Source organism: Poecile atricapillus, chromosome 4 (assembly GCF_030490865.1).
Source record: "Poecile atricapillus isolate bPoeAtr1 chromosome 4, bPoeAtr1.hap1, whole genome shotgun sequence".
Taxonomy (NCBI): domain Eukaryota; kingdom Metazoa; phylum Chordata; class Aves; order Passeriformes; family Paridae; genus Poecile; species Poecile atricapillus.
In genome coordinates this window covers 16,652,083-16,680,062 of record NC_081252.1, presented here as the reverse complement: position 1 = coordinate 16,680,062, position 27,980 = coordinate 16,652,083, and the positions used below count along the sequence as shown (strand labels likewise).

General features: G+C 40.3%; 2 protein-coding genes across 13 annotated transcripts; one reads left to right on the top strand and one right to left on the bottom strand.

Annotated features, from left to right (window-relative positions):
• Positions 1-530: 530 nt before the first annotated feature.
• Positions 531-22,618, bottom strand: LOC131578522 (glycerol-3-phosphate acyltransferase 3-like). Of its 12 annotated transcripts, none has more exons than XM_058837292.1 (15): positions 22,131-22,618; positions 20,356-20,575; positions 15,872-16,016; positions 14,628-14,857; positions 7,578-7,650; positions 5,777-6,047; positions 5,452-5,526; positions 5,069-5,158; positions 4,648-4,741; positions 4,251-4,366; positions 3,522-3,577; positions 3,090-3,175; positions 2,307-2,435; positions 1,802-1,881; positions 531-1,396 (listed from the first exon to the last, which is right to left on the bottom strand). In XM_058837292.1, the coding sequence occupies exons 4-15, from the start codon at positions 14,781-14,783 to the stop codon at positions 1,282-1,284; spliced, it is 1,341 nt and encodes a 446-aa protein (XP_058693275.1). In that variant the 5' UTR covers positions 14,784-14,857; positions 15,872-16,016; positions 20,356-20,575; positions 22,131-22,618; the 3' UTR covers positions 531-1,281. The 12 variants fall into 12 exon arrangements, with proteins under 12 accessions (XP_058693275.1, XP_058693285.1, XP_058693278.1 ...); XM_058837302.1 differs by having other exon boundaries at positions 3,123-3,175; XM_058837295.1 differs by having other exon boundaries at positions 5,452-5,505.
• ABRAXAS1 (abraxas 1, BRCA1 A complex subunit) lies at positions 21,369-27,980 on the top strand. Its single transcript, XM_058837306.1, has 9 exons — positions 21,369-21,500; positions 22,625-22,715; positions 23,583-23,619; positions 24,057-24,123; positions 24,765-24,958; positions 26,195-26,314; positions 26,627-26,711; positions 27,202-27,310; positions 27,449-27,980. The coding sequence occupies exons 1-9, from the start codon at positions 21,414-21,416 to the stop codon at positions 27,874-27,876; spliced, it is 1,218 nt and encodes a 405-aa protein (XP_058693289.1). The 5' UTR covers positions 21,369-21,413; the 3' UTR covers positions 27,877-27,980.

Below are 27,980 nucleotides of genomic sequence, written 5' to 3'. Positions count from 1 at the left end.
GAGCTCAGTTCCATGCTACATCTGTGCCGTGCAGCCTCAGGGCAGTTATCACTTCTGTTAGCCCCTCCACTGGATACTGTTTTTCTAGACTCTCCAGGGCTGGACAGAGTTGTATCTGTGCATCTGTCCCTCTGTAGGATCCATTTGTGCTCACCAAGACTGATCCTCTGTCTTTTCTGAGACTTCAGCCTACGAGCTGCTATCATGTAAACATTATTAATTGTTCTTACCAAGGGCTGTCTTAAGAGCACCTTGGCCAAAGCAGCATCTATTTGTGTGTGTTTCATTAGGGACATTCAGATTGTTAAAGAAGCCTGACCCTTCCATATGGGAGCTACTTACCAGGAGAGCAAATATTTTATACCAATAAATACTACAGGAGACAGAAATATTCCCATTGCATGCTCCTTAAGTACACTTGCTCTGTTCCTGGAGGACGAGCTTTCAGAGGCCAAATCCTCAGCCTTCACATCCAGTGGTAACACAAACAAGTGGCTATCCAGAAATAACAGCAACAGAGGACAGTGGATGTCACATCATGGGTTTTCTTTAGTTTGTGTAGTGCATACAAAAAGACTCAGAAAGGGATCTAACAAAACCACAAGATAAGATTTAAAAACACATCATATTTTCTATGACACTGTCCTTGGCTGTGATTAATTTACCTCAGCTTCACACACCCAGGCATCAGGGACATGCTGCCCTAGACACTGTTCTGGTCTTTGTCACAGCAGAAAACTTTCTACATTGCCATTCCTGGTCTTGTGACATGAAGGAGAAAATCTTCATCTGCTTTTTCTCTCTGACGTCCAACACTTCCTCTCCAACATGCAGTTCAGAAAACATATTTTGGTGAAATGCTTCATGTCTTCTGACATCAGGAGATCTATCTCTAGAGCAACATGGTTACTGTGGCTCACATGAATATTGCTAGTCTAAGTCCCTGAGAGACTCTAGCAGTACAGAGGTGATTTATTATAAGTAACCATTTAAAACCTCAAGGTATTGCAAATATTTTAAAGTGGTATTTTAATGAACACAATTAATTTTACTATAGAGTCTTCTCAGCATCACAGGGAATTTTATTAGCATATTTTGTTTCCCTATTTTTAAAATTCTAGTACTTTTCTTTAAATAAGGATATCTCTTTATGGTTTGCCTGCTGTGTCACATGCAAAATATCTTACAGGGACAGAAGGAAAACATGTTTGGTTTAATATAAAAACAGTCTATTCTCTGGTAGAGATAAGTCATGGAAAAATGAGATAAAATAAATAGCATTTAACAAATATTTCTGTTTTCCACAGATACATTTTGTATTACTATCTGGCAATATTTTTTCTGTTGCTCTTCCTTGAAAGACTCTTTGACCTTTTTCCTTTTCAGTCCCCCATCCCTGAAAGATATAGAAAAGAAACAACCTTAAACTCACTTCAGGGTCAAGGCAGGAAAACATTACTATATTTAGACTATGTAGTCAAAGAAATTTCCACTCTTAATATTCTCTAAGTGATTTATACTGCCAAGACTTACTACACCACAATGCTCTCCTTTTAACCCCAGCATTTAACAGGCAAGTAATTAATTTTCACCTAATACTGCCTGCTGTCTAGATCCACCTGTCAGCTCTGTTTCTCTCTATCACTATATTATTCTGATGTAATTGTTCAAGTAATAAAGTAATGTTTTCTGAATCAGAGATGGACTACAGTACAAATTAAACAGATTTTAAAGGATTCCACGCTAATGTTTCAGAATACAGAACACCTTTGAAAACAATTCCAGAGTTGTTGCTTCTTACCAAGGAAGCACAGACATTCCTGCCTGAGCAGCAATGACAGCCTTCACTCTGTCAGCAAAGTGAACAGCATCTTCTTCTTCCTGAAAAAATATATGAATTAATTGCTTTACAACATAGACATTTTCTCTGTGCGTCCCTTAAAGAGACAGCTTTTGTCACACAGCAGGCACTGGGTTTAAGACAGACCCACAAGCCAAATATGAACTGCAGGGCAGTTCCAGCTGATTCTGGTTTGCCATTATTTGGTGCCAAAAAGAACTACATGGGAGGCTCTCTGGTTTCTGAGACCCCTCAAATAACACAGCCTGAGGTCCCAGGTCTAGACAGACCAGGGGATGCATCCCACATTAATCCATGCTTACTTAAAATTAAGACTTCAGTGTTGCTTCCTGGCCTTTGTCCATTAAGTTATCAATAAAGATTCAGAACACCTTGTGTAGTAATGCAGACCTCCTTCCAGACAACATTTCACAAGCACTTTCAAAACATACAAAAGCATAAGAACCTCTTTGACCATCGGTGGCAGGTACCACACATTGCAGACAATAGCCCAGCTGGTTAACACATTAAAAGCATAGGTCATCACAGAATGCTTTGTGCTGTTCCAGAAGGCATCTCCAAAGCGGGGGTCATACTGGAAGATAAGAAAAATAAGCTCCCTTGGTTTAAATCACATAAACTCCTTTTTTTTTTTTTTGGCCACAAAGTCACAATGCATCTTATTAAATATGGGGAAAATCTAATCACACCTCCTGAAAGCATCAGTAAATTCAGAGTAAAGCTTCAACATTTATTACAAGTTTCTAACAGCTAACCTTTACAAGCAATGCATGAACCCAAACTGTGACAGACCTGTTGAAACACAACTATAGCAAAAGATTTATTCAAAACATAAAAACTTGTCATCTGCAGATATGCTGACTCCAAAGATTTCCTTGGCAATGCTCGCACCAGTTTTAACAACTTCCATAAGATCAGGCAACATTATAGTTCCATAAAAAGTAACTAATATTTTCAGATGTAGAGTGACCTGGCTAAAGCTACTCAGAGAGACTTGAAAGTGCCAAGAAAACTGCCTTTATCCTCAGAGCACGCAAGAGCCAGGATAGAAATGACATGTTTCCCATACTGCTTAAAACCACAAGAAATTTCTTTCTCTCGAGACTTATTCAGTACTTCATGCACACCAAACATATCTATTCTCAGGGCTTACACATGAACAGCTTCTCTGACCTGAGAAGCATTTGCAAACAATCCTTCCATGTTTGGAAAACTGCAGTTACAGTACCTTGATTGCTACTGGATGGATGGTTCCTCCTACCTCAAAGCTTCCCTTCTTAAACATCATTACCGATGTGTTGTTAATGCAGGTGCCTGGTCAGAATTAAAACAGATGAAGGGCTTAATCCACTCTGGGAAAAGTATCAAGAAATGAATCTTAAACTGTCTTAAGAAGACTTAGCTGTTAAAGGAGAAAGTAAGCTTTAGCTCTGGAGCATAATCCAAGAGCCTTGTATGTCTTCATTATGTTATATGCTAAAGCAAATAAACTGCCATAAAACTGTTGTAAAATACTAGAACCTGACTTTTAATATCTCACAAGAACTAATTAATTCTACAAACTAAAAACAAACACCTCACTTCTAAAGACTAGGTATAATAAACTGCACTTAGTGGCAAGAAGTGAGAAGAGCAATAAAATCAATAAGTTGCTTCCTACCTTCTGGGAAAATTAAAATGGGTAACTTGGCCTTATCTGCAATGTGTTCTCTAATTCTGTGGAAAGAAAATAAAATTCCAGTGCATACTTCATATTTATGTTTGTCCAAGAAGCTAAATATCCATTACCTCTTACATAGGATAAGAAAATCCCTAATGCCAATTGCCCTTTGCCCAGTCAGTTGCCTCAGCTGGAATATGTTCTGGTTTCAGGCCTTTATCTCAGTATCTCTTGCTAATTAAAAAAGTAGATTTTCTACAAAGCTGCATGAAGTTCCATCTTATAATTTTAACCATAGAATGGTGGTACTTGAAGTGTGTGAAAATAAGTTCCCAGATTCCAGTTATGAATGCAGTCAGACTTTTATTTAGACTGAAATATATTCCAAATTTCTAGTTTTCATGCTTTCTAGGTTCACAACATCAGTTTTAAATGTATCTAATGATTCTCCACATTAAGCATCTTACTACATTTGCTGTTCATCACTTAAAACCACAAATATCACCACTAAGCAGATTACTGACACTAAAATCTGCCATTTTCCAAGACAACTCTTTCCTATAACTCAAGAGCATGAAGCTCCTCTTCAACCTGCATTAAAGAACAAAACCAAAACACCATACATCACAAAAAAGAAAAAAAAAGGCAACTGATGACAAAAAAATGACAACACTGATGACAAATTACCACACCTGACCAGACAATGAAGCAAACACCTCATTATCTTACTTTTTCCTCACCAGGTGACGGTCTTTCATTTCTGAGCGTTCAAACAAGACATGCTGAGAGGTTTGCATGCAGGATTTTTGAATAAGTCCCATAAACCCTCCATGTACCTGGCCAACCTGCAAGCCCAAAAGAAACTTGTTACAAAGCAAAGACACACACTTAAATGATTAAATTCTAAACAGATTAAACCATTTCTAAGCTTATTGATAAATTATAGCAATCCCCTTGGTCATAAATGTGCACACATCTGCCTGCATCTGGTTTTTTTGCAGTCCAGAATGCAAGTTTGAATGCTGTCAAATCCCAATCTTTCTACGAGGAAGTTTATCCTCTTACCCAATGCTAAATCTATGGGTATCTCAACATTACTGATATTCACCAACTATCTTGTTCATACCAAGGAATAGCATCCATCACTGGCCAGGATTAGGACATCTAGTGGAGATGTGTGGTTGGCAACACAGATGCCTCCTTCCTGTGGTTTGTTTTCCCTGCAATGACAACAGTAAAAGTAATTAGTTAATGTTTATTCTCCAGACTACAGGCCCAATCAGGTGACAAGCACTGAAAAATATCTAAGTGTCTAAAGACAGTACTACATCATCTACACACACCCTGCCAATACACAACAGGAAACACTGGAGAGCATGTGAACATCCTGACAGAGTCTGGATGATCCAAACAGCTTTTTGGATCAAGTTGTACCATCACCAAGTATCCAGGCAGTAATGGAATAAGAATCCTACTCCAAAACTTGAGATGTTAAATACTGCAAATAACAAATTCCAGACTAATAAGGGCAACATGGCAGCACTCACCTGTTGTGGAAATGAACGAGGCCACTCAGACATCGGACACCTAAGGTGGCACATATCATCTGGACCTGGTTGCTCAGCCAGCCTTTAACTCTGAAAGAAATGAAGCCATAGATACATTTCCAGTTTTATGGAGTCACACATGCAATGAGTTATCCCAAACTGCTGTTACTACAAAGACCATACTAAGGCTCACACTGCATGTCTGCTTTCAGATGCTGTTGCCATTAACCCTCTCTCACAACACTCTAATTTTACAGGAGAGAAAAAGTCACCCCATGATAGTCCACATCAATCCTCTGGACTCCAGCAGAGTGTTCCAATTACCAGTTCAAATCCTTAAAGAAATACAGAAGAAATTGAAAGAGCCCTCAGCATGTACCTACCTGCCATTTGGGAACTGTCCTACTACTGTAGTGGCCAACACCAGCAACAGGACACTGAAAACAGACAAGCAGATGCTACAAAGTAAAATAATCTTAATTAACACCAAGAAGCAAAACTGGAGGAGTATGCAAGAAGGTAATCTTATTTGGCCTTTTGATCCACTTCACAATGCTTCTTTCCAGCATTAATAGCATCTAACTAGCAACAAACCACTCGCTAATTAGCACACAAACCTCCTTCCTCCACTAGCCAATAGTATATTATTTCCCAACTTCTGTAAAGAGAACCACGAAAAACGATCCCGGCAAACTCTGTCTGGCTCACCGGAAAGGCAGCAGGAGGCAATACCGAATTATGATGCCAGTGACCCACATAGCAGCCAGTTTCCAGCTGACATGGTGCAAGTTGGCATTGGTTCTGCTGAGGAGATTCCAGGACAGCAGCTCCTCGGAGCAGAACCGTCGAGTGACTTCATCTTCTGCAACTGCCTCGCAGCCCTTCTTGGAGAAGTACATGACATCAGCAAGGCTGAAACATCCTTGGCACCGGCCAACAATCTCCTCTTCCATGGGGGTCTCATCTCTCTGGATGATCCCTGCATGATCATGAGGAAATGAGCCTTCCTTCCACATGGTGAAATGAACAATATGGATTCCAAAGAGAGTCATATATATGTCAAATACATGTGCTTTTTAGAAACAGCTCTTCTACTCAAGCACCATAATGGCATTGCTATGCCTCATTTATGTACTGATAGTTCATTCCACAAGTTGCTTCTCTAATCCCATGCCATATAATGCCCCTAAGTTGCTGAGGAAGGAGAAAAGGATTCCGATCAAGCTGCAAATAGAACCTTGAGCACAACACCTACTTCACTGTTGTTTACCCAATAATATAGGCACTCACACCTAGAAATGTCACCTATATACTGCCAAGATGGCAGATCCCTCCTGGTGCCCTGACTCAAATTCAGGCAGAGTTTGTATGATTGGTTTTGCTGCTGTTGATTAGCTTTATTGTCTCCCAGCTGTAAAAAACACCTTCCTCTGTATTTTTTTTCTTGGAACCTTATACCTTCCCTCATCCCTTCTTCATTAAGAATCACTTCACTACCAAGATACTTGAAGGTGCCTGGATTTCCACCACCCCAGACATACAAAGCATTACACAGATACATTGTGCAGGAAGAATGACAACACATTCTTGCTTTGCTATTTGTAAAATCATACCACATAGGACAGCCACACAGCAAGTCTGATAGCTGAGCTGAGGTCACTCTGAGACCAAATTCTTATCTGGCTGGTTACAGTAATTGAAGTTTTCTTGGTTCATACCAGCTAACACTTGGCTTTTTTGTTTGCCTCCCCCCATTTTTTATTTTTTTTTTTGAGTATGTGTATTGGATGACATTAAATATGCATTGTAAAAAGACAATTTATCTTGATCAACCAACCTACCTCCCCCCTCATCAGAATCACAAAACTTTCCCCCATCTGTACTTTAGTAAAACCTTCAACTTTCAGGAAATCATCAGACCAGAAAATTATTAGCTGACAAATAAGGAGCCTACATGAATAATGACTAATGGCACTACAAGTAAAAGGATAACTATGAGAACTTAACCCACTCCCATTTGGCCAAAGAAAGGAAAAATAGTTAGGGAAAAAAATTATTTGGATTTTACCATCATATTTAGAAAATATTGCAAACTGTAACTGTGATCCATGGGATGCTGTAACTCTTTTACTTGAGAGACCCTGGATTTTTTGCATGCTAGGAGTTACAAGAAGCAAAAGATAACCATGCAGAGCCATGTCAAGCACAAACACTCGTTCCTCCTAATCCTATAAAGAGAGAGCTGATGAAGCCGGAAAGCAAAAAAAACTTACAAAAACAGGGATGCTTCCCAAATGTTTATCAGCAACTTCTTTCTATACCCACACTAGTCTCTAGTTCCTTTTATTCACAAAACTCAATCAGAGATTATTTTTTTTATGACATGTTTATGCAGGTTTGTAACTTCAATGGATATTTGCTCATCAAACTCCTTTTTAAGTAAGATTGTTAAATAGTTGCCTTTTTACAAGATTAATTGTGCTGTGTCCCCTTCATCCAGAGATCTTACCAGTGGAGATTAAATTTTCAAGTGCCATCGCCTTCTGCTTTTTTACTCCCTCCTCAATCTGCAGGGTGGCCCACTGTTCCCAAAACAAGAAAAGTAGATGTTGATGGTTTTCATTTCATCATTTCCAGACATTCTGCAATTACCTCAGGTGAATTGTCTGAGCCTCTTTTACCCCTGCCAGGTCTCGGATTTTCATTTTTCAAATTCAGCCTGAAGGGTGCCCTGCATGCCTCCTGTTTAATTTGTTACATAGACGACCTTTTGCCATTTCCAGGAAAAATTATTTGGCTCAAACTTCTTTTCACGACACAGGCAGTTGGTTTTTTCTGGGGGTCCAACAAATTACTGAGCTACCTATGAGACCATAGATCCAATGTGTCCAAAACTCTCTCCTCTCCAGCTAGCTTTAGGCAATAGGATTATACAAAATAGTATCACTGACATTAGAGACATGCCAGAAAAATAGATCTAAAAAAATGAACCTTAGAGAATAAAAGAGATTACCTGATTTTGAGGGCATTCAAGTGGTCTCTGTTGACAGAAAACAGAGCTGGCAACATTTTGTATCAATAGTATTTCAAAAGGTAGCGGCTTTGGTAATGAACTTTCACCCTTCCCTGTATTCATAGTTTTGAGCTAAACCGTTTCTTCTCCATGTGTAGTGTAGGGCATCATAAAAGTCTCAATTAGCAAAATCAAATATAAAAGTGTGCCTGATTTTTTAAGTTTTCCTAGTTTTGAATGTTTTCATCATACATACATACATAGACATATAAATAGTAGCTTTCATAAGTACTAAAATTGGGCTGTATTTATGTCCACCTGTTAGGCAGGTGCCCTAACAAAGGGCACAGGATGCTTGAGCATAGGCTCTTCTCATTATTAAAGGCTCAGTGACCCACTCAGTTTATGCCTTCACCTGATATTAAAGGTTCCCATCTACAAGAGATAAGGATAATCCATCTGCTTCATATAAACTCTTGCTAAACACCCTATTTCCCTCTAGCTGACATGTGCAGCTACACAAGCCACCACAAAGCTGATCTCAAATAGTTCTTACTACATTATAACAAGTCTCATGTGCAAACACTAGCCAGCTTTTTTCCACCCTTAAGTTCTGCATGCTTTCTACCAGCTCTTTCTGTAGCTATTAAAGTTAACTCAGTAACAAAATGGACGCTTTGCCTTGACATAATTAGAATATTTTAGATACCCTTAGCTGACCCTTTTTTCTTTTACCAGCCATCATAAAAGAAAAGAAAAAATTGAAGGCAGAATAGGCTTTGATGTGGTATTTTAAACTCCATACAAACCATCTTTAATAACACCATAAAGCAAACAACCCCCCCAAAAAATAAATTAAAAAACCCACACCACAGACCGTCATCTTGTCTATACTTCCCAATTATTCTCCTGAAAAGGTCAACAGGTACATCATCTCTCACAATCTTTCGCAACACACGGAGAGTCATTCAGAATGGTGGAGCCAGGGGATGTCATGAAAACAGCAGCCCACACACTGAGAAATGAAAGAACATACAGAACAGGTACAGGAACGTTGCAAAAGAGAGTAAAGGCAGACGTGGAAAATTTAACCTCTTTAAAAAATACTGCTGGTCCTCATCCCTTCCCCAACATCCTTTAGGATAGTTGCATGGCACAAGGGAGGAAAAAGTATAAAGTATAAAATATTTGAGACTGACAAATAAAGCCTTCTGCCTTAGTCTCTGCTTTCCTGTCTCCTGTCTACCATCCTTATCTCGCCTATCATTGTCCTCCTACATAAAAAAGCACTTGTCAACTGGCCAGCACTGCCAGAAATGAGCTTGCTCATACTGTCCTGAAGGATCTGGAATACCTCCAGGAGGCTGGCTTTTGATTCCCAGATAGAAAAAGGGTGACAATCACTGACCAAGCTGACTCCAAAAATACACATTAACTAAATGAGCAAGGCAAGTCAAAGCCCAAAAATGTATAGAGCTTATTAGTAAATTATAAAATATTGCCTCCTAGCACAGAGAAAGAGTGGGGCAAAAGTGGCAGACTTTAACTAAATAGTCAAGGCTACAAAGGCAGTGTCTAAGAAAGATGAGGAAGAGCTTTCAAAGGCTGAACAGGGCTCATTAGCTTGGAAAAGAGCTGGCTGAGATGGGTTAAGACAGGCATCTACAAAGTCTGGACTGACAGAGCAGGTGCTTAGGGAATAGTTACCAGTTTTCTCTTCTACTACAAGAACTGAGTTTTACCATGAGAAAGCTTTGGGCAGAGTGTGTGAGTAAGAAAAAAGGCAATATATTTCCATAAACCATCATAGGACACAAAATCCTCCTAACTCATGGCTTGGCATGGGAGGCTGAAGCACAAGCAGTGAGGAGGGAATGCAGCTGTACGGTCACGCAGGTCTTGGGCTTTCAGTCAAACCACGGAATTGACACCTGTCAAAGCCATCTGTCTGGGTCAAACTCTAGACTAATTAACTCTGGGGTGGCTACTGAGTTGTTCTGCATTTGGTAGCATCTGTATGTATAATTTGTTTTCAAAAATGAAATAAGGCTTTGTGATCACCTTTGTATTGCACAGTATTGAGACAGAACTGTCACGCTGGTCTTCATTGCAAAACAGTAATGAAAGGATGTTTTAAATACCTTACAAAAAAACCACTGATGTTGCAACACAGATTTTAAGTATTAAATGTAGCAACTTCATTCCTACGTTTGCCGACTGAATGAGAGCTCAGGTGTTGTGCTTTCCTCACTCCCATTTCTGAAGTGATGAGGACACAAGGAGTCCAAACACCACACAGCTGATCCCACCTGGAATACTGAATACTTGAGAGCTTAATTCCAACAGCCCATTTGTTTGAGCTTCCTGTAATTACATTCTAAACAAAATGAGGGTGCCCAATATTTCATTATGTTAATTACTGTCTTCACAGGAGATGACATAAAACACAAATATGGAATGTTCATTTTCTGAAATCTCATTTCTTGCAGGATTTTTCCTCCCTTTTCCCTTTCAAGTACAGCTCAATACTCCATTTTTCCATACTATGTAATAATTCAGTTTTGCCTTTCTCCCCCCGTATTTTAATACCTCTTCTCCCATATTCTCATAAAAGGTTTTTCTAATTACTCATTACATGAACTTTTTGCAATCTTTTCCTCATGTGTGACAAAGGCTTTGGGGCAATTCTTCTATGTCAAGTCTTCCATTATGGTGGTGAAGAGAAGGTTGGTAGGTTTTTAGCACAAAATAAAATCACCATCTGAGATCAAGCACTCGTGACCTCTTCATCCAACAGTGGTTTCTGCCTGGCCTCATTTCCCCTTGCCCATCACAAACTTGAACCCAGATGAAATGGTGTGAGTGTTACATGCAGTGTCTGAGAGGATGTGACTGTCCACCCTCAGACTGTGAAAAGGACTCACAAATCTCCCAGCTGCTCCATGAGTACTTATGAAATGGGTTGAGAAAGGTTTCTTTGGGATAAAAGCACAGGTATAATTTACTTGAGTTTTGATGGAGAGGCCAGCTAAGGATACCCATGTACTTAAAAGCACACCAGTGCAGTTTTTCACCAGCTGAAGTGTCTGTGACCTCTGCCATACTCCAGTAGGAGTTTACAGCATATAAACTACCTGTGTGTTCAAGCGTGCTCTCAATGCAAAAACTACTCACAATTTTTAGCTGGCTGATTTCTTTTTCTCAAGAAGCAACAATGCTCCAATTTAATACAGAAGTTCAGATCTTGTAAAACTCCAAGAATATTTCTTGGCAAATGGAGCTGCAGCTGTTTAATGTGTTTCTTTGACTCTTCATAGGGCTCTGAGAGCACGGCATAGATTTCATCCTAGCAAATGGATCTTCTTTGGCAATTGCTGGAGTAACATCCCTGGCAGATTTGCTAATATTCTCATCTCCAACAAACCCCAGGATGGACAAAGCTCAGAGAAAAGACATTATTTACAAATAAAAGTTTTCATGCATAAAAGTGAAAAAATAACCCAAGCAAAACGCAAACCACATTCACCTTTATAATTTCCAGAAATATTTGAAGGATAAATTAAGGGCAATAATAATAATTATAGGCTAGCAATATGCAATAGAGACTTTTCTCTATTGGAGGTCTTTTGCTATTTTATTATCCATATGTCCTCAAAAAAACCCAGAAAACCAAACAAAAAACCAACCACAAAAAGCACCTGCAAACAAAAAGTCACCCCAAATTTTCAAATCTAGAATCTTGCTTTTATAAAATGATTCATTTTCTTTCTAAAATAACAAGTATCTGTATTCCTTGATAGAAAAGCAGCAGAGGGCAAAAAATATTTCCATACATGATTACATCTTTCCCATTTATTCTAATCACCATTCACAGTGCTAAAATACTTCAGTGAAGCCAAGAAATCAAAGTGACTTATCATATGCCACAATTATTCATTGCTTAGTGATAGATCTGAAAACTTGAGCTTTATTCTAAAACACCTTTTTTGTTCCCAGCAAATCAATTAAGATCTAAAGATAAATTTTCTTTGAAAATAAAACTTTAAAAAATATTTTTTGACTTTGAAGTCCTTGATTTTAGTCTCCACTCTTCTATTTTTCTCAAGTTGTCAAACATGGAGAAAAATAAAACATGCTTTTCCTCTGCTCAGCTGTAAGAAACATTGAAAAAAACTCCTTAGGTGAGAAGTTTTCTATTAATTTTGCTGCTCTACATAACAGACTAAGTCAAACACAACACAATGGAGAGACCAGCCATAGTGCTCAAGACTGGATTTTTGCTGAAGCATCACCCAGTTCTCTGGCACTTCCTAGAGCAGTGATATTCCTGCAATATAGTCAGTAGTGTGCCAGTATGTGATAATAAGCATCTTCAGCATTTCCAGCTCAGCTCTCTGGGGAGGCATCCTGTTTCACCATTCCAGAAGACAACAGGAACCACAGAGAGTCTCTGTGCATTATCCCATTAACCATATCGCAGGAACACAACACCCCAGCTAGAACACCTCTCTAGGCTTTCAGTGTCAGGTTGTTCATATCTCAAACAAGCCTGCTTTAAGACTGACTTATCCCAAGCTGCAATTTTGGCCATATTCTGCTGAAAAAGCCCCATGACTCCAAGAACAGGCCCAGCAATTCCTTTAACCTAGCATTTTCCAGTCCTACGCTTTCTTCCAAAGAGCCTAGTGAGCCACATTACAAGCAAAGGGGACCTAACATCTCCTGCCCATCCTTTCTCCCTCCCATTTCCCACCAATCCCAAGATACTCTCGTGGCACAATGAGAAGCATTTGACAACACTTCAACGAAAACCATTGGAATTAATTGTAAGATGAAAACAGAGGAAACTCCTTTTTTGCCCACAGGACAATTAGGGAACAACTTTGGACAAAAGAACAAAATGAGCCAGCCTAAACAGCAGTGCATGGAGTTGCGCTGTTCCTGTTATTAGATGCTGTGGCACCAGGGAGCTAGACACAAAAGGCTATAGCTGATCACATAACAATTAACGTATTTATTTTTCAATATATTGATCCTCCACACTGTGAGCATGGAATTATCATGCTCATTACCTGTTACAAAAATTGTGGAGAGAAAAATGCTTAATGTGCTTTATGAAAGAGAAGCGCCTTCCTACATAAAACACACACTGAGTGGGTCAAAGGTCTCTTAAAGTTGGGAAATGCACAGGGAAAAAAACCTCAGAAATTATTTTTGATGCTCACAAACTGCAGCAGCAAAGCTGTCCAGAGACAGGTTTGATAAGATAGTAGCTCTTAATTAGGGCACGAATAGGAATTTAATTAGCATACCACTGGCTGATTAAAAAATATTTCACATATAAAGGCCAGTATTACATACAGCCACCACAGGCAGCCATTTCCCACTGACATCAGTATCTGAAAAAATAAGTGATCCCTAAATTTTGCAGTCTGCTAAATGTGCACTGTGCTAAATGATGCTCATACAACAGTAGAGAGATCATGCCCAAGAGATCTTAATCAGTATTAAAACAAATAAAACAAACAAACAACCTTCCCCAAACCCACAAACAAACAAACAAAAACCCCCCAACAACAACAAATTAAAGAGAACATAAGACAAATAAAAGATAGAATTGACAAGGTAAGATGGTCATGATATTAACTGTATTACACTGTTACAGACATGTTCTACTGCAAAACAAATTACTCCAACAACTTAATAATAATAGCCACAATAATAGTAACGTTTTCTGTCACAAGTAGAAAGTATATTCACAGAAAGCAAGTGTATGCCAGAAGCATAAAGTTAATCTATTGGAAAATGGAAATGCTTCACTGTTCAATATGATGAATTCACAGCACCTACTTTTGGCTAATAATGGATATCAAAAGTCAAACTTGAAAAACTAAATCAGATTCTGGCTTAAAAAAAGCCCCAGAAACATTTTAATGATAGAAGCAGATCAGGATCTTAGCCATGATCTGTTTATCTCTAGAAAAATTACACTTTTAGAAGGTTGCACACATATTCCTTTAAGACTTGTACAGCAGAAGTTGAACTGCTAGATCCCCCAGATTTATAACTGGGTGAAGCAAACACACAGAATCAATGTTCTTACCTGGAATATTAATTCCATGCAATTAAAACAATCCAAGTAAAACCACTGAAACTGATATACATCTAAAATACATGATTTTATTACTTACCAACTTCCACAAACTAATAGATCTTTTTCTTTATACTTGACTTGTCATGAGTATTCTACTTGCATAAAGCATTCTAACAAGCATGAACTAGAAGAAAGTACCATGGAATCTCTACTTTAACCAAAAAAAACCTCAAACCAGTAGCAGATTATAAACCAGCACATAACTAGATATCATTAAAGACATCCCTCAAAAGATTATCACATAAAGTACAGCTGCAAACAACACATGCAAGTTAATGGATTTTTTTCTGTTGACTTTCATGGCATTTCTATCAAATGTACACATTTTTTATTTTTTTATTAAACATGTCATGTAGCAGACACATACCTTTTGAATCTACTTCTCAACTTACCTCTAATATTTTAATTACAATTTTCACATAGAAATGAGAAATCCCCAGTGACACTCGAAACATCGAAGGCAACAAAATTAATGCCACAAACAAAATCATCCAGACAGACAAAATCTTGCCTTCTGCAAGGCCGTGGCCTTCTCTATTTTCTTCCATGTTTGCTCCTCCAAAATGCCAACCAGCTGCCCTTCTGAGAATATATGCTCATCTGTAGTGGAAAATCTAGCAAGCTTCAAGAGATAGAGGCAAATAAAAATTACACATTCTAAGAGCCACAGCTGTCTCTAGGAGAAGGCTGTTGCTCACTGAAGACTGACACTACTGATACTCTCAATGGTAAGGTAATTTCTACCCTTTGTCCCGCCCTAACTCCACCCACTTCCTTGTAATTGATAAGCATTAGCTCACCAGGGGAGAAGGAAAAAAAAACCATGATAAGTAATAATATATGTTAGATAATTAGATGCTGCCAATAAGGATCCTTGTCAATGTGACAACTGGTTTTCACAAGGTGTCCTGCCAATAAATTACAATGCAGAACTACGTGGGTGTGTTTTTCAGACTGCCTAAAATCTTCTCTTCTAAACCTTATTAATACACATGAAGCATTCCTCCGGCTGACATTTGTACAAATCTGTGACTTATTCAGTCAGATTTTCTATTTCATGGTGAGATAACTGCCTTGTTTTGGTATTCAAACAAATGAGTGAAACAGAAGCTTGAGGTTCAAGTCAGGCTTTTTCTATTTTATTTTGTTTTTTAATAACAAGTATGAAATGAGGATGCAAGTTTCAGCAGGCAATGATTGAGAAGACAATAAACCTGCTCTCTCCACTCTATCAGAAATTAGCCAAAAAGCCTGTATTACAAGGTTACAAAATACACTGTGGTGAAGTAACAAGCCATCTATCTTTGCACCTATTCAACTACAGAATTGAAATGCAAGAGATAGTCCTGTTTCTCCTTCTAGCCTATCAAATTCCAATAATTTAATTCAGTATTTTTTAGAAAATACCCTGCTCAACCCCTTACAGCCACCCCTCTCCTGCCTTTTTGTGTGCATCAGAGATGATACAAAGGTGAATAACTAGAACCTCAGGGGAGCCCACCAGCTGCTCATTTACTTCTTTACTATCTTCCCACAGAATAAATTAACCAGTCTTGGTGGAATGTGCATTTAAAACACAACTTCCAAGATAGTGATATACCAGTCCACAAAAGATCTTTCCTTTGCCAATACTTACATTGGTGTGTTTGTCTGAAGCTGGGCCTGTCCTTTTAAAATAGTCTCATCCCCAAGTACCATTGCTTGGTTTGTGTTGTGGAGTAGATGGGTTCCTTAGAAATGGAAGCAGCCCCAAAGATGCTGTGTAGAATATGCACCCAACACTGTCCAGGCATTAAGAGAAGCACAGCTGTTAGAGGGGGCTGCACCACCTCTAACTTACACCATGCACCCAGGTACCAGCATGTAGATTTCTGATACTTGCAAGCCCATGTGAACACATGAAATACTTCTTGTGCTGCATAGTGAGTCAAGTAGCTTCTGTACCTTCAGATTTGCCGCTGCATGATATCTGTCAGGTCTTTCAAATTACATTGCAAGCTTATCCAGCAATATAACTTCTCTTTTGCATATTTTCATTACTTAGCTTCTTTACTTTCTCTCCCCTTGCTGGCTGTCTTCTGAGCCTTCTGTATCCTCTGCAAAAGCTCACTGGTTTATTTTTTAAGTGTTTCTGTCTTCCCAGTGATCTTTCTCTCAGTGGCAACCTTGAGCCCCTCACTCTCCACACTGCTGCTGCCAGGTACACCATTAACCACTATTTCTCACCTGCCTCCCAAAAGGCTTCTCTGGGAACAATGCTCCATTGTAAAACAGCTTTACTCACCCATTTCTCTTTAGCTACCATTCCTTATTCCCCTTTCTGGTCTCTCCCTCGAGTGGCTTGCCCAGCTAACACACCTTCCCTAGCATGGCCTTTGGTGGAGAGCTGGAGGAGAGAACATTGATCCACCTGGCAGCACCTGTGAATAGCTACCACCATCAGCCTTGGCACAGGGGATCAGTATGCCAGTTGTCTGGGTGCTAAAAACCCTGTGGGTGGGTGGGTGGAGGTAATTTCTGGGACCTGATTTGAGGCAGGAAAGGTGGGAAAAATGAAGTATTGCAAGGAACAGGAATATGTGGCCATTCATTTGATGGGATGCCTCAGCAATAAGTTTAGTCACACACAAGACAGATAATTTCTTAAAAGCATAGAGGGAAAGACAGACTTCCCTAGCCTGGGTGGGAGGAAGAAGATTCCTCTCCTGGATAAGGGAGAATTGTTTTTCATCCTGTGAAACCATATAAAGAAAGAACTGAAGACTTTCTAGTAGCCTCTCTGTTGAGGTGGTCAAATCATCTAGCCCAAAGGTACTACAAGATCCATATGGCCAAGGCTCTTACATTTATTCTTTGCCTTATCCACTTTGTACCTCCCGAAATAATGAAAACCATTTTGATGTTCTTACTATTCTGTTACCATTGATGTCATGTGGATTGGAGAGAAAAAGAAGCAATCAAACACACAAACAAAAAACCTGCACCTTAACTGCCCAAATTTGGAATGACACCAATATCAAGGAGATTCTGCTCACACACCTCTTAATAGTATGGAATAAAAATTCTAATTCAATGGAAAATTGTCCTAAAACCCACTTAGGAATGAATCTGAGTACTAGAACTTGTCCAATCATGACCAAGCAGTTCAATCTTGTTAAATTTCTGCCAAAAATGGGTGCCAAACCTTCTAAAGCATCTTTATGTTCTTGAGACCATGAACATTAAAACAACTGAGATATGGTGGACTAAGCACTGTATGTCTTAACTCCAAAGCACTTGAGACTGCTATAGAAGTGAATATGGATTTGAATTTTATCTCTTCCCTGAATGAAGGTAATGAACTTGCTCATGATTTGAAGAAAAAAGGAAATTCTTTATTTCTCCAGGAAATTCATAACATAGCTTCCTATTTTTTGGTCAGAAATTTGGCATAGCTTTTTGAACCCCATCACAATAATTTGTTGTTGTTGTTGTTGTTGTTGTTATCAATAATAATAATATTTCAGATGAGCCACGAAATGTCATTTTTGTCAAATTCCAATGTGAACAGATATGCATCCAACACTAAGCTGAATAAATACTGTCATGTCGTGCAGCCCACACCTGCAAGGACAGGCCACAATTGCAACAGGTCAGCATGGAAGACAAGAGCGGGTGATGGGTCTTAGGTGGAAAATCCAAGGGTCCTTTAACATTAACAGTGGAGCACTCCCAAATACAGCCACACTCTAAGACCCCAAACAAAGGATGATCCCAATTTATATACACTAGCTTTGAACTTTCTAGAGACATTCTAACCAATTAGGAATGACCATGTAACTCATATTAATATAGTAACTCCCATGATCCAAGCAAATGAACTCACCCTAATTTAAACAATATCCCCAAACTTAGGGTATTGCCTTCCATGGCCCCAGGTTGATCCCAGTCAGGGCTGGCCCACTGGCCGAATCAGGCCACCAGGCTACCACAAACTACAGTTTGTAATGTGGCTACATAAATTTCCACAGCAAAATAATTGCATCCACTGACTAAACAGAGCTTCTGCATGTCATTCTTTTGCCCTTTTTGTCCCTCTTACCAACAGCCAGTCTACTGCAATCATGTCTGTTTTGAAGCTGTGAAAAAGGCTTTATCCAGAAGTGGGAAGGTATTGCAAATAATTCAAACAAACATGCAGCAACAGAATGTAGCACTCATCTGTAAAGTCCAGTAAATAATGATGAATTTATACCAAATGACCACAAGCACTTTTTTATGGTGAAGTACCCCATATGTCAGGAAAACACACCAGAAAATGTGCATAATTCTCTGTTCATTTGAAAGAATGGAATACAGCTTAGAAGAAAGTGGTATGGATGACACAGGAGGAACCCAAGAGCAAAGCTCCCTTTAATTTAATGAATCTCAAATTGATACCCACAAGCATAAGAAATTCACTTGAAACCATTCCTGGTCTCCTAGGGAAATGAGAAGGAGATGGAATGGGCTACAGCTGCCTACTCTAGGTTCTAGACCCCTTGAAGTCATTCTACTAATTTCATATTGCAAAACATTGCCTATTGCCTAACTTCCAATTGTCAGAGGGAACCGGAATTATGACCCATTTATTTTTTCAATGTAAGAAGAAGCAAACACAGCACTTAGCTGTGTCTACCCGTAGTGCCTCACATGGAAGGGTTAAATCAGGCATAAAGAGCCCTTTCCTGCACAGCAGTGGTTATACAGCAGTCAGCTTTTAAGCAGGTTCTACACTGTGAACAGATAAAAAGCTGCAGTGGGAGGTGACAGCTTTCAAGAAGTGCCACTATGGTTTTGCCTTCCCTCTGATACACAAAGGGAACACAGCCTGGAAATAACACTTGCCATGGTCTTCAAAAAGAAAGAATCACACAGTCATGGAAATTTTGGCAACCACTCTTTCCAGGTATGCTTCCTTCCTATCCAACACTAACCATACCAAGGGGATGTCAGGGGAGAGTTTCAGCCTGCCTTTCTTATAACACCTTTCTTATCAGATCACACAAACATCACATGTCACTAGCAGATACTGCTGCAAAGCAGCACTGACACATCAGCTTCAGCCAAGTGGTGCTTCAGATGCTGAAGTGTAGTGGTTTAGATTTGTTAATTTGAGTTTTTTGGTTAACGCACTAAATAGTGTGATGGGTTTACTGTTGGCTAAAATTACTAGTGTACTTATTTATTTCTTGTTTATTTATTTATTTATTCATTTCTTGAGATATGGATCAGGAAAAGGGTAAAACAGGTTTAAAATCTAAAAGGTATAAAGAAATTTTATAAATAGGATTACAAGACTAAGAAGTATTAGAATAAAACTTCTAGAACACTTTTCTTCTTTCTGCTTAATTTTGTTTTTCTTAGCTGATAATGTAGAGACAAAACTTGGGATGTTAAATTAGTACTAACTATACAATAGTCTTTTATTAGTTTTTGTAGGGAGAGGAGGGTTTTTTTGTAATGCTATGGAAACTTTTTTACAAGAAACAGTTTTCTTGTGGTTTTTTTTTTTTATTTCAAGGAATAGCAGTTGTCTGGGAAAAGTTTTGTATTGTGATTTTTTTTATTTTTATAGCTTTCTTACAGGTGTGCCTGTGGGTTATGAACTTATGGGGTATTATTTTAAGGATGAATTGTTTAAAGGTAAAAGTTTTATTTATTTGTCTTTGTGCTTATCTCTGGGAACAGAGGTGGGTTTTTTTCTTCTCCTTGGTGGGGTAAAGGGTCTTCATTATTTTCATTTCTTTTTTTGTTTAAGCTTCTTATGGGATCACAGCTACTCTAATATCTGTTTGGCTTTATTAATGGATGTATCTGTTCATATCTACAGTTTGAATACTTCATGCCCCCATACTCTCTTATGAATTAGACGGAATACTTCAGTGTATTATTGTCTGCCTCTATGGTACTACTAAAAGAGTTTTCAGTTCTATTAGGGTATTTCTTTATTCTCTTTTTATCTCATGCTTGACTTTTTTTTTACTGACTTTGGTGGTTTTTATGTTGTTTTATTACGTGTGGCCATCCTTTTTCTCTCACCCGAGGGGAGAATTGTGGTCTGCAGGTTTCACCTGTGCACTGAAAGGGTTAATATCTCACCCAAGCCTGGAGATGGTCGTGGCCAGTGGCTGTAGCAGTCCCGGTGCTGGATTTCAGGCTGAGCTGGGCATGTCAGCAGCTGTGTCCCGGCCTGACCCGGGCTGGGGGCTCCCTGCCTCCTGTCCCCTGCCCGAGAGCCACTGGGGTCTGCCCCCACCCCGGGCGCACAGGCTGCAGGGGAGCGCGGCTGGCCCCACCAGAGCTCAGCTACATCTCCAGGCTGGAAGCAAAGAGAGAGATTGAAGACAATGTGTTTTCCTCATTGAGCTGCACTATGAGCTTTAGTTGGATGCTTTCACCAAAACATCAGCATTTAAACCGAGCTGCGGGGCCCACATCATCCCGTTGGGAGTGCGGGTGGAGTGAGCCGTGCTCCCACCTCTGGAGCAGGAGGGCTGTGTCATGCCAGCCTGCGGTATGAAGAGGCACGGCACCGGCTGAGCTCCTGTCCATACCAAGGCTGTGCAATTCGAAATGGGACATGCAGCTCTGAGTATGTCTGGAGGTGCACTGCGCTCTTTGAGAAGGTGGGGAAAATCTTTTGAGTTAATGACCTAATAAAATGTGATAAAGATGTAATAAAATGATGTTAGATAATGATCTGACAGCAGTAAACTGTACTACTTCTTCCTCAGACACAGACTGTTTGCAGAATGCATGTTTTGTATTTTTTGAGTTGTCACATCTTACTTCTTTTTAATACTTGTAGTAACATTTTTTTTCCCCATTCTAGCAGGTGTTCATGGTATATCAGCCAGAAGAAAGCCTTGGGCTTGATGGTCTCAGAGGTCTTTTCCAACCTAATTGATTCCGTGACTGTTTCACAGATTAAATCTCCCTTCTTGTTGACTAGGCTTGAAAGCAGACAAACATCAGAGAACATCCTCCCTTGAGAACATTTTCTCAAATCCCTCATTTTGCAGCTGAGGAGAGATGCCGAGCCCGGTCCGCTCTCCCCGCAGGCCGGGCCGCGGTGGGCCGGGCCGCGGGGAGCGCCGCTGCCGCCGGCGGCCGCTGGGGGCTCCCGCCCACCCGCGGCCCGGCCCGCCATTGCGGGCATGGAGGGCGAGAGCACGTCCGCCCTGCTCTCGGGCTTCGTGTTCGGCGCCCTCGCCTTCCAGCACCTCAGCACCGACTCGGACACGGTGGGTGCCGCGGGAGGGCCGGGCCGGGTCGGGGGGAGAGGAGGGAGGGGCTGGCCGTCCCCGCCGCGGCCGCGCCGCCGCCGGGCCTCCCCTGCTCGACCCTGCCGGGAGAGCGTCCGGGTTCGGGGCTGTCCCGCCCCGCCGCCCCCGGGAGTCGCTTTGTGTGCGAGCAGCGGAAAAACGTGAGCGCTCCGTGTCCGAAGGAGGCGAGCGGCGGCTGCAGCGCCGTGTCCGCCTCGGGCCGAGCGCGGCGCTGGCCAGGCCGCCCGACCCCAGCCCCGGTGAGCAGCACCACACGGCCGCTCAGGGCTGCTCGGGCTCACAGGTCACCGGAGCCTCCGCAAACACACCAACACACCGCACTGCCTCGCTGGGGATATTTTCCTAACTGAGGGCTGGTATTGAAAAATAAGTGAGAACTCACTCTGTTTAAAAATACATACATACATATATATATATATATATATATGTAAGTTCGTTTTGACAGCATTTTTCGTCTGCTGAAGACAGCACTTAGTATTAGAGAGAAAATCACGATAGAATATGCTGAGTTGGAACGGACCCACAAGGATCAGGAAGTTCAACTTTTGGCCACTCACAGGACACCCAAGAATCCCACCCACCACATACCTGTGCTGTCCATACGCTTCTTGAACTCTGCCAGGCTTTGGTGCTGTGACCACTTCCCTGGGGAGCCCGTTCCACTGCTCAAACACCCGCTGGGCAAAAAGCCTTTTTCTGATATGCGACCTAAACCTGCCTCAACTCAGCTTCATGCCGTTCCCTCGGTCCTGTCACGGTCGGTGGAGGGAAGAGATCAGTGTCTGCTGCTCCACTTCTCTTGAGGCAGCTGTAGACTGCAATGGGGTCTCCTCTCACTTTCCTCCAGGCTTCACAGACCAAGTGACCTCAGCCACTCCTGCTGTGGCTTCCCCTCTGGACCCTCCACCATCTTTGCAGCCTTCCTTTGGATACTTTCTAATAGCTTTGTACTTTTCTTACATTGTGGCACCAAAACTGTACACAGGACAGAGATAAGGCCGCACCAGTGGCGAGGAGAGCAGCAGTGTCTGTTCAATGCTACTGTTAATGTGATTTTTTTTTTTTCCTCTTCCCCTCTGAAGGAAGGTTTTCTCCTTGGAGATGTGAAAGGTGAAGCCAAGAACAGCATTACAGACTCACAAATGGATGATGTTGAAGTTGTTTATACAATCGGTTAGTGTGTCTACATTTTACATGGCCTGCTTGGTTTTGGGCAGTAAATGACAAATTTCCGTTTTGAGGGACAGCAGTCAAAACTCTATGGCAAGATCCTACATGCTTTGCTGATGTAAAAAAAAAACCAAAACCCAAACAACAGAACTCACACAGAAGTGTTATTTTGTAGCATTTTAACTGCTAAAAAATTATAGTTTTAATGCAGAAAACAAAGTAATTTGAAAGAAATAATGGTTCTTAGTTCCTTAAATGGCTACTCTTTGACAAATATCTTGTTACATTAAACATAACTTGGGGTTTAGACCTTTGTCTTGGCTACATCACAAACTCTTCTAGACTACAGTTGCCCTGGAAAAGCTTGGTCTATCAGTGATGTGAACTGTAATGTATTAGCATCTAATACTTCATTTGGAGCTTATAAAATTCTGTGCATGAAGGCTGCAAGCTCTTTAATAATTTCACCAAGTAGATGCCAGATGTATTTTTTGTTATCGTCTTGATGTGATTGGAGTGGATGTGCACTGAGTAACTCAAGTGAAATCCTTCATACTACATACTACTCCTGCACCCAGCAGAAAGGAGAAAAATATAAAGTACCCAGTTTGATTTTTCAATTGACAAAGTAGAAAAATACCAAAAAAGTACAGTTTATATTAGTGGTTCCCTTCACATTCGACAAAATTAATTAGAATCTATTTTGATTTTTTTTCCTTTTTTCATCTTATTTAATTAGAAGTCAATACATTCAATTTTAAGAAATTACATAGAATTATTTCTTGGTCCTTCTATCAGTTTCATGCTGGTTATAGCAGACATGATATATTGAGCTGATGAACCCAGAGTAACATTGCTTTCTCTTTCCAGACATACAGAAGCATATTCCATGCTACCAGTTGTTCAGGTAAGAATCTTAAGTAAACAGATACTGAAAAGTTAAAATTAACCCTAACTTGAACTTTTCAAGAGTTAAACTTATATTGCCTGAGAAAATCACCCAGCTGTAACTACAGTAGCTGTATCAACCTCTTGGAATTACAGATGCAAAGTGCCTTATCTTATTCCTATTTTGGTTCTTTATATCTTTTTTTTTTTTTGTTTGTGTGTGTGTGTGTTTGTCTGTGCATGTAGAAATAGAGATAAGGCATACTGCACCTTCTGGTGAGCTATGATACCATGTTAACTACAGAACAGTATCAACACACTGAAAAAGAAAAGCATTCCATACATTCTAACATCTCACCCTTAACAGTATTAATTAAAAATTTTGAAAAATTTTTGAAAAAAAAAAAAAAAAAGAGAGCTATTTCTTCCCCTTTAATTGTCCTAATTTTCTTCTAGCTTTTATAATTCTGCAGGAGACCTGAATGAACTTGCCCTGAAGAAAATACTATCAGGCTATAAGAAGGTATTTTACTTTCAAATCTAAACCATACTGAGGAGATTACTCAAATTTTGGAGGCTGTGCTGGATACCTCTTGCATCAAGGCTTTTTCTCATTTTAAACCTTTTATAGTCCCTCATGCTTCAGGTCAAAGCAGTTACATCCTTTTCCTCCTTAAAAAACAGTTTAGCTTATCTTTGACTAGTGTTTGCCTATGTATCTGTCACAACTTGGTTTTTAATTATTAATTTCTCAAGTGAACACTTGGATCTCAAAGGAATTGCATCAATTTCCACCTTAAGAACAGTTGAGGTCAGCTCACAAGTGGTTAAGGACTACTTCATCAAAAAAACTGAAGTCTTTTCCACAGAACAAAGTTTTACAAGGGGAAAGTAGAAGCTGAAAAGAAACAACAAAACAGAAGAAAGCTTGCAGTTTCAGGTTGAACACAGGCTCAGAAACAGATCAGTTCAACATCTGGTTTTGAATGAAAGAAGATGGGAATTAGGTTAGAAGTTTCAGGGGTTTCAAGTTATGAAACTATGATTATGCACCTGCTAGCAAACAATTCAGACATGACTTTGGTGCTGAATGAAACTTGATTCAGTGTGACACACAGGGACATCATGATTCAACAGTAACTGTGAATTTTCTTCTACTCGCAGAGTGTAATAGGATGGTACAAATTCAGACGTAACACAGACCAGATCATGACATTCCGGGAAAGAGTGCTCCACAAAAACCTGCAGTCACACCTATCAAACCAGGGGCTTGTATTCCTCCTTTTAACCTCTAGTGTGATGACAGAAAGTTGTTCTACTTACAGATTGGAACATGCTCTACATCGGCCTCAGGAAGGGTAATGTCTACAGCATGTGCTAAAACTTGAAAGTGTCTCTACTTTATTGCAACTGAATCAGTAACACTGTTTATTTTACCTTTGAAACTTCTTGTAAGATTATTCCTTATGTTGCCAGAGTCCAGTTGAACGTTTACACTGGAATTCTGTTCTGGGATTGCCCCTTTTTATCTGTAGTGCCAGCATCACCAAGCAGACACTGTCAGTTTATTTACACACATAAGCTGCTCCTGATCAAATTGTTTTGTGTACAGGACTTCAACCATACATGGTGTTCATCAAAATATTTAAATTGGTGTTAACTTTATCTTTAGAGACATCCTGCTCACAGGCTAGGCTGAGCAAGCATTGCATTAGTGTGTGTTGTAGTCAGAAAGAGGGGGAATTATGGACATTGCTCAGCTTCTGGTTACTCCCAAAGTTTGCCTTTAGCCTCATCTGTATGTGATGTAATACATCTAGCAAGGATTAACTATCCTGTAACCATCCCTTCAGATCATGGTTCACCATAGCCCAGGCTAGCTCAGTGGACACACTGGCGCTGCACCAGGTGTGGGGAACTGCCTTGGTGTGGGGTACACCACAGCCAGAACCTTTAGAGCCACTTGCTCTGTGGTGCAGGATCGCTAACCAACATCAGGGATCCGGCAAAGGAATAAGGAGGAGGCTCTCTGTATGAGGTTCCAGCAGGGAAAGGTTTCTTGAGACTGAAGGAGGGAGGGACAGAAGAGCCCTGAACAGCCTACACTGGATTAAATACATGGAGGGTTCAGGGGGTGGGTGCAAACAATTAACCAATAGGGAAACCAGGAGGGAGGAGTGAGAGGAGGGGATTACAATTCAGGATCCAATAGGGATAAGGGGGAGGAGAGGGCAGGTCACATGGCCCAATGGGGGCTTCAAGAAATAGGGGAATTCCAAAGAGGAGGTACTGCAAGGGGCTGGGCTAACAGGGGATTGACAGGGAAAGGTCAAGAACAAGCGACAGGGTTTACAATGACAGATAGGGAAGGTACTGGAATAAGGGGTTTGATTTCAATGATGGGCAGCATAGGGGAGGGTACAACTTGGGGGCAACCAACTCTGGGAGAAACATAGGGGAACATAGGAATAAACCATAAAACTGTGAACCAACTATTAAAATAACCACAAGCCACAACAGTCAAGAACATTTAACTTTCAAAGAGAGACCTTTGGATATTAATAGATCATGTTTTCATACTTCTGCATTTTAAGTCTTTTCCAGAAAGTCCCTTTGGTGGTTACCAACTTGGGCATGGCAGAACAACAAGGTTACAGAACAGTGTCTGGTTCCTGTGTATCCTCTGGTTTTGTAAGAGCTGTGAGACAACACAGGTACAACACATATTTACTGATAGCTGTATCCTCCCACTACCATAACCACACTTACCTTTCTGTAAAAGCATTTAAGTGCTTTTGCAAATGTTATAGCCATACCTTGCTCACTTGTTGACCTGTTTTCTACAGTTACTTACCATTCCAGCAGACTTAGAAATTAATTCAGTCCTATATTTTGCCAGGAGCTGTCTGTCTCAAAGCAGGCACATGGCATTGAAGCTCAAAATGCTACTTTACTAATTAAAGCTCCCACTAAGTAAGCACTGGGATCACTAACTGCAATTACACAGTTCTACTCTTGGTCCACAGGTCAGAATTCTTCCATGAAGATGGGTCCCTACAAGAGGTCCATAAGATAAATGAGATGTATGCCACCTTGCAGGAGGAACTGAAGGTAAGCTGGGCATGCCTGCCTCACCTTCAGCAGTTCTACAAAACCAAGGCAGCCAAAAGCTACAACATCATGCACTGCATGAGAAAACACAACCATGTCCAAAACATGGACAAACTGAAAGATCAGCATGTTCCATTTACTGTGCTGCACACTATATTCTCAAAGCTGAGGATTTAAATTCCCATTTGATGAAAGTACAATGTTTAATCATCAAGTCCATGAATAAATTCTGACAAGAGGATTATTTTGAAGGAGTACTATCTGTAGTTTATTAATCTCCTTGGCCTAGATGGGATCAAATAAAACATCTTGCACCTTCTTCAAACCAAGGTTTAAGTTATCTTGACAAATCCACCTCCAAATCATTACTTAAGCTTTTTACTACTTTGTGTCCAACTTTACCATGAGTACCTTTAAGGATTTTGCAACAATTTTAAAGTCAGCTGCTGTGAATACTGATAATCTGATCAACGTGCTCTTCTTCTTGCAGAAAATATGCATTACAGTAGAAGTCAGTGAACGATCTGTAGAGAAACTTTTAACAGAAGTGAGCCAATTAAAAGAAGAAATAAAGAGGAAAAAGCAACAAAATTGTTCAGGTAAGTTAACCAAATGTGATTCAAGCCTTGCCCTTCCAAAGTTGGCTCAAGTGACAGAAGCACAAAACACTTCTGAACCCAAGGCAGCCAAAACAGCAGTGGTACAAGTGGTTCTGCAACTCTGTTTTTTCCCCTCAGGAGAAGATGAAAACCACCCAGCAGAGCCAAAGGAGAATGTTCTCCTTTGTCAGGCACTGCAAACATTTTTCCCCAATTCTGGACTTCAGACGTGCATTGTTTCCTTCAAAGGCCGACAGATATCCAAGAACTGCTGTAACATAGACCACCATATTAATGTCATGGACAAACTGACTCTCATGGTAGAGCAAACAGACTTCACTGAAGCTGAAACAAGGCATCTAAACAAGCGTAAAGTCAGGGGGACCACAACAGTTTCAAAGTCATTCAAAAAATCCAGATCATTGCAGCTTCACCAAGAACCATTTCAAGACCAAGAGGACAGTGACCAGGAAAGGAAGCTTACACTGAGTAGCACTGAAACAGATGAGGATGTGTTTGAAAAAAACAGAGATGCAAATGAATACCCACACTCTCCTACTTTCTGATCTGTCAGATGACTTTGCAAAAGCTACTGCCAGTATATTCCAGTGATGTATCAATCTATTGCACTGCACAGATGTATGTAACAGGGAATTTTTGCAGGTTGGTT

Bases quoted from the DNA above. Each gene is read 5' to 3' on its own strand.
- LOC131578522 (XM_058837292.1), bottom strand. From the start codon at position 14,783: ATGGAAGAAAATAGAGAAGGCCACGGCCTTGCAGAAGGCAAGATTTTG. The intron at 4,742-5,068 runs GTGAGTGCTGCC...TTGTCATTGCAG, and splicing joins CTCGTTCATTTCCACAACAG to GGAAAACAAACCACAGGAAG. The intron at 3,578-4,250 runs GTAAGATAATGA...TTCTTTCCACAG, and splicing joins CGTCACCTGGTGAGGAAAAA to AATTAGAGAACACATTGCAG.
- ABRAXAS1 (XM_058837306.1), top strand. From the start codon at position 21,414: ATGGAGGGCGAGAGCACGTCCGCCCTGCTCTCGGGCTTCGTGTTCGGC. The intron at 26,315-26,626 runs GTACAACACATA...CTTGGTCCACAG, and splicing joins AGAGCTGTGAGACAACACAG to GTCAGAATTCTTCCATGAAG. The intron at 26,712-27,201 runs GTAAGCTGGGCA...TTCTTCTTGCAG, and splicing joins CCTTGCAGGAGGAACTGAAG to AAAATATGCATTACAGTAGA.